Source organism: Amaranthus tricolor, chromosome 4 (assembly GCF_026212465.1).
Source record: "Amaranthus tricolor cultivar Red isolate AtriRed21 chromosome 4, ASM2621246v1, whole genome shotgun sequence".
Taxonomy (NCBI): Eukaryota; Viridiplantae; Streptophyta; class Magnoliopsida; order Caryophyllales; family Amaranthaceae; genus Amaranthus; species Amaranthus tricolor.
In genome coordinates this window covers 25,307,983-25,318,538 of record NC_080050.1, presented here as the reverse complement: position 1 = coordinate 25,318,538, position 10,556 = coordinate 25,307,983, and the positions used below count along the sequence as shown (strand labels likewise).

The following is a 10,556-nucleotide window of genomic DNA, read 5'->3' as shown; positions in this document are numbered from 1 at the left end:
AAATAAACTCTTATACACAAGACTAATACTATTATACATAATAGGCTCAATACATAATTTCTAATGGACTTGCTCCTCTTTCACGTGGTTTAAGGTGAACATTTGCTCATGAAATGTGTTCCCATTCAAAGAAAATATCCCATTTAATGATTAAAATGATCACCAATGGAAGATCAAGTACAAAAGGCAAAAATGAAATCAGCTAGTCTTTTCAGAGACCATCTTTCTGAGAGACATATTTCAAGTCCAATCGATTAAAGATTAATGTCTACTTATCGTATTTTTAATGCTTACTTACTATATCCTTAATGTCTACTTTTAATATCTTAAATATGTACTTACATCATTCTTAATGTCAATCTACAATATTTTAAAAAATATATAATAGGCCGATCAATTAAAACTGGTCTCTCAAAGAAACCGTCACTTAAAAATGAAAGGGAAGAAATCACCATCCAACCATGAGGACAAAGCATAAAGGAATCCACGTAAGTATCTTTATGAAAGATATAAATTAAATATTAACAGCCTAAAATAATCAACACAAATTCAGCCCACCATTTTTAAATTATGTTGAAGATGACAAACCTTTACCTGTCACAATTGACAACATTATGCACAGAGAATCCCGGCCTATTTTTGAAGACCACAAACGTCATGCTTATTTGGTTACATTATAATTAGAAGTGATATTGATATTTTGCCAAATAATATATCACAATTAATTGTAAGTATTTTATAACCGAGTTAATATAAAGAATATATTCCGTCCGTTCTTTTCATTTAACATCATTTTACATTTTAGTTGTTCATTTTATTTTAATATTATTTCTATTTTTAGATAATGAATCATCACTTGCTTTTAATCTCATTTATATATTTTAACATTTTTAATTAGATACACAATTTTTTTTATTTATTATCAAATATATACAATTTTTCTTAAAAATATTAATTTTCTTTTTACTACTATTTTAGAGGGAAAATGTAGGCTCAATTAAGACATTTTCACTACTTTCCATAGTTCAAACTTTCACATACCAAAAAATATCAACCAACCAGCCACCAATGGTCTGAATCCTCCCTTGTTTACATCACTCTTTTAACATTTGAGAAAAAAACTTTTGAGTCAACAACATCAACAATGGCATCTTCAATTTCAAATCTTTATTCATCAACATTTCTAAAACCCAAAATTTCCCCCCTTTTAAACATCACAAGAAACCCAATTTCCAACCCCAAATCTGTCAACTTTTGGCCAATCTGTTCAGTTGCGAAGGACATCCCAGCAGATCTTTCAATTTCATCATCATATTCCAATAACAATCTTCCATCTTTACAGAAAAAGAAGAAAGGGGATGGGTTTTTGGAGAAAGACCCACAAGCCTTGTGGGCTAGATATGTGGATTGGTTGTATCAACACAAAGAGTTGGGTCTTTATTTGGATGTTAGTAGGATGGGGTTTACCGAGGAATTTGTTGAGGAAATGGAGCCTAAGTTTCAGAAAGCTTTTAAAGCTATGGAAGAGCTTGAAAATGGTGCCATTGCTAACCCTGATGAAGGAAGAATGGTGGGTCATTATTGGTTAAGGAATTCTAATCTGTCTCCTACCTCATTTTTGAAGACCCAGATTGATGTTACTCTTGATCGTGTTTGGGAATTTGCTCATGATGTTGTTTCCGGCAAGGTTTGTTTTCCAAATACTGTTTTTTTGGATCATTTTATTATCATGCCAAATTCACGCATTTTTGTTTAGTGTATATATTATGCTCCATACTTAGCTTTAAGCTTTTTAAAGGGTAAGAATAACATTTTGCTCTTTTTATTTATATGTTCTTTTCTCATTGCCACAGTGGTAAGTTTGATTAAAGTTAAACGCTTTGAATGGAGATATTGGGTAGTTTCAATGGAGATAACTTTTTGGATCCCAAACACCGCCTAGGTGGATCCACTAATGACATTGGGGTAACCGAATGCATGTTAAGGGAGTAAAAGTGATCACTTACAATTTTGAAGCGATCAATTTGAGATATGGAATAGTTATATGAATCCATCTCATGGTGAGATGGTCTCATACAAGACAAGTCGTCGTTATTTTTGATGAATTAATGTGATGAGAGGAACATTTGTAGTTTGTGGTATGTTTTGATGAAAGGGTGGTTTGCAACTTCAAGAAGTAGGTACAAATTTGAGAGTGAGTTTACCAAAAGAAGGAATAATTAAAAGTATGCAGAAGATTTTTTATAAAACAGACACAAATAGAAGGTGTAAACATCTTATTATATGGAGGGAATATATCTTTGTGTTTGTCAGGTACTTCATTGTTATGAGATCATTGTAGGTTAGTGACATGGTGGAAAGTTGTTAATGGATAGTTTGGGGTTGGGTTTTTTTGGCAAAAGTAGTGAAGCCATATTGAGTTTCTTTGGTAACTAGTACAAGCTTAAAAGGACTTGCTCACTTTATCTAGTTGTTGCTTTCATGAAAAGCTTTAATGTAAGTTTCGGTATCTTTGAGGATAACTTTTAAAACTGAAATATGATGTATTCGCTAATCTCCTAGCAAATCACGAATCGCAAAAACCGAATATGGTCGGTTTTGGGCTATTCTTGGAAAAATTTGAGCGAATCGTGAATTCTAAAAGTGAATTAGCTAGCGAATTATGTTACACTAAGTGCAAACTGAAAATTATAATTTAAAGCAGCTAAGGGCAAATGTAATGATCAAGGTCAAGCTTATACAATGGAGTCATTGATCTCCGTAGTTGTATTGATCTAGAAGTATCAAAATTTGGGTTTAAAAACTTGTAGGAAATGGAGTCTTTATGTGTGGTGTTAAGGTAAAAGTTGTGAGCTGTATTTAGACATTTTAGTTATAGTACCATGATGGATGCATAGTATTTATGTTTCATGAATGTTACGTTTGGAGCTTTTGGTATCATACTACATTAAGTGTTGCAGATTAGGGCCCCGACTGGCGAAAAATTTACCCAAATACTTTCTGTTGGAATTGGTGGTTCTGCGCTTGGGCCTCAGTTTGTTGCAGAAGCACTGGCTCCTGACAATCCTCCTCTAAAGGTATCTGATTATCTTTCTACAAAATTAGCTTCATTAATTTCCTCAAGCCGTATTTTCTCGTCATTGTCAATGCTCGCGTATTGTTCTCCGTTTAGAGTCTATCGACCTTTTCTTGTGAATTTCTTCTCTTTACTTAAGCTGTGAACATGTTTTGCTTCTGTACATCATGCAGATTAGATTTATTGACAATACAGACCCAGCCGGAATTGATCATCAAATTGCGCAGCTCGGTCCTGAGTTAGCTACAACACTTGTGGTTGTTATTTCAAAGGTTTGTAGACAAGTTTCTGCTCTTATCATGCATATGAGTTTCAGTAATGTTAATCAACTCAACTAATTGCCTCGTTTTCCTCCATTCTCGTCAGAGTGGTGGTACGCCAGAAACAAGAAATGGTTTGTTGGAAGTACAAAAGGCCTTCCGTGAAGCTGGATTGACTTTCGCAAAACAGGTCTTTATCTCAGCTCCCTGTTTCAACTTTTCATAAATGTTATGCTATGTCTTATATGCATTATTAGGATGCCTTTTCTTATATATTCTGCGACTAGTTCATATTAGCTCAGTGTTTTCAATTGGAAAATTTAATCTTCTTTGACAATTAGATAAGAGCATATATATTTCATATGATGGACCTTCTTACTGCTATCGGCAGGGAGTTGCTATTACACAAGAAAACTCTTTGTTGGATAACACTGCACGAATTGAAGGCTGGATAGCAAGATTTCCAATGTTTGATTGGGTGGGAGGTAGAACATCTGTAATGTCTGCCGTTGGTTTACTCCCGGCAGCGCTTCAAGTTAGTCCTCTCACTGCGAGCACTTAAATATACCGCATCTTAGATTAGGTTCAATTTCTGAAGCCATGACTCTGCAGGGAATTGACATAAAAGAAATGCTTGCCGGTGCAGCTTTAATGGATGAGGAAACTAGAACTCCTGTGGTAAGCTCTCTTGCTTGTCATGCTCATTATACGATTGCTGTACTTGTATTCTTATGAAAGATAAATCATGCAATATATTGTAATCTGACTATAAATCACCATACTTACTCTTTCTGTTCGTGTGATCCTCCTTTACAGTTGAGAAATAATCCTGCAGCATTGCTGGCTATGTGCTGGTATTGGGCTACAGATGGTGTAGGCTCCAAGGTATTTATTGTTCCTTGGTGTATGTGTGATTTGAATAATTGGGGACATATTGTTCAGTTCTACGAATTGTTGATTTCGTCTCTCCCCTTCTGTTTTCATTTGTGTAGGATATGGTTGTACTTCCATACAAGGACAGTCTATTACTTTTTAGCCGGTATTTGCAACAGCTTGTCATGGAATCACTTGGAAAGGAGTTTGACCTTGACGGTAACCGGGTATGCATGTTGGATAGTCATATTTTTGTTCATCCATATAATAATAGCTCTTTACTGGAGGATCATTTACATTAGTCTTCTGTTCACTTGCCTAGAAATTCTGCCTTTTGGCAGCTTCTGTTAGGAGCCGGTTGCCGTGCTTTCTTGGATTAGACACCAAACTAATATACGACCTGATAGCTTGTAGTGATGCAGCAGGATTAAGTGCATGCATCTTTAACAGTGTTTTTATATGCACAGCCAACAAAGTCTTTTGTTCACGATCAAGGGTTGATCTGGAAATTACCAGATTTACTATAAAGGTGAAATTGCGTACAACCAACCTCCTCACCTAAACCCCTCCTAGGTGGTAGCCCCTATGGGCACTGGGTTTATCGAATGTTGTTTTTAATTATGAGATTATACAAATACTGAATTTACATTGGCAAAATGAAATAATTGAGCACTGAAGGGATCAAGAGTACTTCCACATCTTCGACTATAATTACCTTCATTCTTATTAAGCCATAACAGGTGGTGCTTTGAAATTGTACCAGATACTTATTTGATGTAAGAAATGCGATTTGGAGAAGTATGGTATTCATTTTTTTTTTGGTGTAGAAAGAGCCACAATGGAAAATATGTAGACCAGATTTAATCACTAAGTCATAAGATACTACCCTCACATTACTTACCTACTACTCCTAAAGCTATATGGTATCAATAGTCAAGTACTTTAAGGTGATGTTTTGGAATTTCAATTTTTATGCTAGAAAAATGACACCAATAACAAACCCCGTTTTACCCGTTATCTATTTCAATTGCTTGTTACAACAAACACTCAGGGTCTCAAACTATTAGAAAATAGGCTGGAAACTTAAATCTTATTTATTAGAATAGACATTCAACTCTATTTAATCTAAAGATACCCATGTATAATTTACCCATCTATTTGTTGGCTACGTCTACTTTTTTCTTCTTTGCCATGAGAATTGACTTAATTGATGCTTCAGAACATTCATATACTAAAAGTTGTTATGGAAATTATGACTGCATGCATTTAGTTTGAGACAGGTAATTATAGTAGTGGGGGATGGGCAAAAATGTTTTCAGCATACAATCGTTTGAAGTGGATAAAATGAGTAAAGTAGTAAGAGAATGTGTAAGGGTTATTGAAGAGAAAAGAGTTATGTGATGGGGAAGAAACAATTAGTAAGCATAAGTGGGCATTTGTTTTCATAATAGGTTAGTAGAAGATAAAATTGGGATTTCCTAAAGTGGTGTAGACGTGTAGTTGCTAATAAAATTGCAACATGAGTTCAAAGCAGTTGATTGATGCTTGGAGCTCGAACCGAACACTAATAGCTCAATGATTAAATACGTTTTGACCAACCCAAGTTGACACATTTGCTAATGATCCTCGGCCCTTAGTAGCATATAGTGCTAATTAATGATCACATTTGGACAAATGATTGCGGACTTATGTAGCACAATTGAAAAGGAGGGTGTTTGGCAAACGAAAAACAAGCTAATTTAGAACACATTGCTAGGAACAACAAATACCTGATTCATAACAAGTTATTTTAACCAGCTAATTAATCCAACACTTGAATTCGATGGTTTGACCCCCAACCATCTGTTTGTACCAAAATAAGCTTAAATTGTCCAATTAGCTATTTTACCAAACACTATCGGTGTTCATTCGATTATCAGATCGGTTTTGTGTGAGGGTCAAAAGTGGTTCTTGTGTCTGCAGAGGTTTTTACATAATTGTAAATCGATATTTAAAGTCATGTCAAAGTTGGTTCGGTTATACAAGGTCGGATATATGTCAGGTCGAGTCTATTTTGAATACCCCAACTAATCACCTAACCAATCAATTGTAAATGTATTTAGACTTATTGGATTTTCCAAAAGCCTTTATTATTTAGTGTCTTCTTTGTTGTGACAGGTGAACCAGGGGATTACTGTCTATGGAAATAAAGGAAGCACAGATCAGCACGCGTAAGTTTTTGCAAATGTGTAATTTTGTGTCAGCACAGGATTATTGTTATTCATATGAGCCTTCTATATGGATAAACATATCTCGGGATTTCTATGACTGAATAATCTTTCTTTTTGTAGCTATATTCAACAACTAAGGGAGGGTGTTCACAACTTCTTTGTCACGTTTATTGAAGTACTGCGTGATAGACCTCCTGGTCATGACTGGGACCTTGAACCAGGTGTAACATGTGGTGACTATCTCTTTGGAATGTTACAGGTTAAGCTTTTGATACTTGATTTGATCTTATTTGCATATCAAATGATAATTGTTTAGGCTTAGTTTGCAGTGTGTTTCCCCAAGTTAGCTTCTTTTGGAAGATCGTTTAGTTGATTACTTGATTTCCTGGTATTGTTTCCTTCTTATGGGGTTTGGCCTGAATAGCATATATTTATATTTGATCAAATGTTGGTAAATAAGGGCTCTGCTTATAAATATTCTAGATTCTTCTAAGGTCACGAATTACATTGCATGATGCCTTCTATTTGTGGTATGGAAACTATATAGTTGCAATTTGCCCTAAATTTATTCCACTTCCTGTTTTCTGCAGTAGATTACCTTGACTAACCTAGCTTTGTATGGGTGGATTTTATACATTTGAACTGAAATGAATTTATTTGAGGCTTGAAGTGAAATTGAGTAGTCCGTATGAATTTGTATGATCTGATCTTATTCGCCTTCATGTTGATATCATTTTGTTGTGGAAACTTTGTAGGTGAACAGAGGAAAACCTTAATCTGTTTCATTATTATTGGGATGAGTTTTGATACTTGAATCTAGCTTTTGCAGTCTTGAAATCTTAGTTTTGAAAAGCGTGAGGCACCTGGAGGCGCTAAAGGCCCTTAGAGCCTAGACGCAAAGCGCAGGGCGAAGAGGCGGACTTTTTGAATGAGAGGCGCACTTTTTCGCTAAAGCTTAAAAGTCAAGTTTAAAACATATATAATACTTAAAACAACATGATTCATATTTTAGTATCAACAAGCTTTAAAATATTTATTATTTTACGGCAAACACCACTTTAGCACAAAACTATTATAATGAGAATACAAAGAATTCCAAAAGTTATTTTCTTCTTCGAATACTTTTTAATTTTCTTAGAGAAGCAACGATTTTTCAGTTTCAAGTTCTACTTTTTCGAACAAACAAGCATAAGTTAATTACCGAACCCAACAAGGAGGTGCACCGAGGGCACAAAGCGTGAAGCGCATTGAGGCGCCCAAGGTGCACGCCTCGTGTAGTGGGCTTTGCCTCACCTATCCGAGGCGTTTTCAGTCGAGCCTGAGCTCGAGGCGCACGAGGCAGCAAAGGCGCGCTTTTTAAAACTAAGCTTGAAATAACCTTTTCACTATGATGTTGAAATTGCAACTGTACAGACTACAGTACATAGCCTTAATGCGTAAGATTTCTGACGATGATGCGTCTTCATCCAATTGTGTTCACGGGGATCTCATCTCTGGGCCCTGGCTGATCCATCTGGTGTGGGGGTCAGACACATCAAATATGCTGATTCTAGTAGTCTGAATTTAGGCTGATTTTAATTAACCATTACAGAGATTCAACGGAGAGCCCTAAAATATTAACTGGATTTTTTTCGGAAATGTTAGCTGGATTTGGAACACCGTCTACTGGTAGCTCTTTCTGCATTATCTAATTGATGCTTTTTTGCAAATAATTGGTGCTTTACAGGGGACAAGATCAGCTCTTTATGCAAATAATCGTGAATCTATTTCGGTCACTGTCCAAGAAGTGACACCTAGGGCAGTTGGTGCAATGATAGCACTATACGAACGAGCTGTTGGGTTATATGCCTCACTTGTCAACATTAATGCATATCACCAACCAGGTATTATACATGGCATTGACTCAATTGACTTATTGTAAAATTCCATGCACCAATCTGAATCAAGGCTGTGTTTGGTTCGAGAATCGTGGGTTAGCCTAGTGGTTAAGGGTTTTCCCTTTCACTCTTGTGACAAACCCTCTCCACCGTTGTCTGGGATACGCTAGTCCATGGAGTAAAAACAAGGTCGCATCGCATCGCATCGGCTGCGTTACCTCCGAACCAAACAGATACAAAGGAATATGTCGCAATCCTTATTCAACTTAACAATGTCAAAGCCTCAATGCGAAAATATGGAGTTGACTGCATGATCTATGAGTTTGTCTCTTGTGGTCATCCCAAAAACTTACTTTCATTCATTTTTGTCTAATTTCATTGCTCCTGCTGACCGTTTTTTATTATAACTTTTCTCTGATGCCATCCAAGTCATTTTGCCCTCTTCCACTTGTACAACAGTACTTGTAGTTTCAACTCTTTCTTTTAATTTACGGCGAATAGAGATTTTCTTGCAGTTACTTCATGTGTGTCTACACCAACATAGTCGATTCTATTTCTTCCAACCCTCAATTTATGCCGCTTTAAGTTTCTTTACATATCTTCATTCTTAGTTCTATCCCTGAATGTTTGCCTCGCACACCCATCATAGCTTAAGTATCTGTCCTTCTTCCATCTTGGATTATTGCTAATATCTGTCCGAATTATTAACATTCTGATCTGTAATATGATGATTTAACTGTTGAATTTTCTTTTCACCCTTGTACATATGCTATTATCGTGCAATACCCCAATGGCCCGTTTGGTAAACGGTACTAAATGATGGGAATAGAAATGATTTGTAGTGTAAATTTTCATGATTAGTATCATGTCATTCCCATGGTAATGAAAGTTTGTTCATAAAAGATGTTTTTTCTTCACAATTTCCCATTACTATCTAATACGACATGTTTAAATGGTAATGCATTGGAATGAATTTTGTTAAGAAAATAAGATTGTTGGAGGAGGATAACCATGGTCATTAAACTTGTCAAGAGATATTTCTACTAAATTACACTTACTTTCCATTACCATTCCTACCATTTAGTACTGATTACCAAACGAGCCGCAATTGTTCATTAAAGCTACCTAGTCTTGATTTTAATCCTTCTGAGTCAACTTTTGGTCAGTTTCCCTCCTTTTTTTGGAAAATTTGATCTGAAATCACTTCGGAGCATCTCCTTGTTATCTAATGTCACTGCTTGTTCTACGGTACGTCCCTATCAACATGCTCCACTGTATGTCATCGTGGGTATACATGGCTAATCATTCAATGTTGCGAAAGGAAGCTTCATCTATGGTGTAAAATCTATTTACTTGAAATAGTTACTCCAATATATTTATTAACTGCTTGCTTCCCAAATCATATCCTTAGGTTTCTCCCTCCCAAACCAAATGGAAGAATATGGCCAAACTACTCTTCAAAAACGCTTTGTGCCAAACCAAACACTCCCTTGAGTGACAAAATGAGGGATCTATTTATTCCGAACATTATTACTATGTTTTTGTTTGTTATGTGACGGATCAAATTTACCATGACATGAAGGTGTGGAGGCGGGTAAAAAAGCGGCAGCAGAGGTATTAGCTCTTCAGAAAAGGGTACTTGCTGTGCTCAACGAGGCCAGGTGTGTTTCCCTTAATTCTTCATTCTTTCGCTTGTACGTGTTGTGTATTACATCCACTCCATCAATGCATTTCCTCAACTAACTAAACGTGTTTTTACTTGTTTTTAGTTGCAAGGAGCCCATTGAACCATTGACAATCGAAGAAATTGCGGACCGTTGCCATTGCCTTGACGATGTAAATTGTTTGCTCCTACGTGTTTGCGCTTGCTTCTTACTTGGCCCTACATTCTAATTTGGAGCTTAATTGACTATGTTGTGCAGATCGAAATGATATACAAGTTAGTAGTGCACATGGCAGCCAACGACAGAGTGCTGCTTGCGGAAGGAAACTGTGGTTCTCCTCGGAGCATCAAGGCCTTCCTTGGCGAATGTAACGTTGATGAGTAATTAAATTGAGAAATAAAGAAGGAAGGAAATCGGAGTGTTGCGCTGTGATGGTCGGAAGTTGCCCGGAGGAATGGAATGTAATCTGTTGTTGGTAATTTATATGTAATGTCTCTAAGACTTGCAAAACTTGAATCAGCGATGGTATGTCATAAAGTGCACATTGCATCCAAAAAATTTGAGAAAAGGAATGAAATTATATCTTGTTTTGTTTA

General features: G+C 36.1%; 1 protein-coding gene across 1 annotated transcript; it reads left to right on the top strand.

The window, feature by feature from the left end:
• The first annotated feature begins 942 nt into the window (after positions 1 to 942).
• Positions 943 to 10,556, top strand: LOC130809828 (glucose-6-phosphate isomerase 1, chloroplastic). The gene is made up of 14 exons (XM_057675660.1): positions 943 to 1,687; positions 2,961 to 3,077; positions 3,250 to 3,348; positions 3,443 to 3,526; positions 3,728 to 3,871; positions 3,949 to 4,014; positions 4,153 to 4,221; positions 4,329 to 4,436; positions 6,367 to 6,419; positions 6,540 to 6,678; positions 8,146 to 8,302; positions 9,879 to 9,957; positions 10,066 to 10,132; positions 10,219 to 10,556. Exons 1-14 carry the CDS (start codon positions 1,145 to 1,147, stop codon positions 10,342 to 10,344), a joined length of 1,851 nt encoding a protein of 616 aa, XP_057531643.1. The 5' UTR covers positions 943 to 1,144; the 3' UTR covers positions 10,345 to 10,556.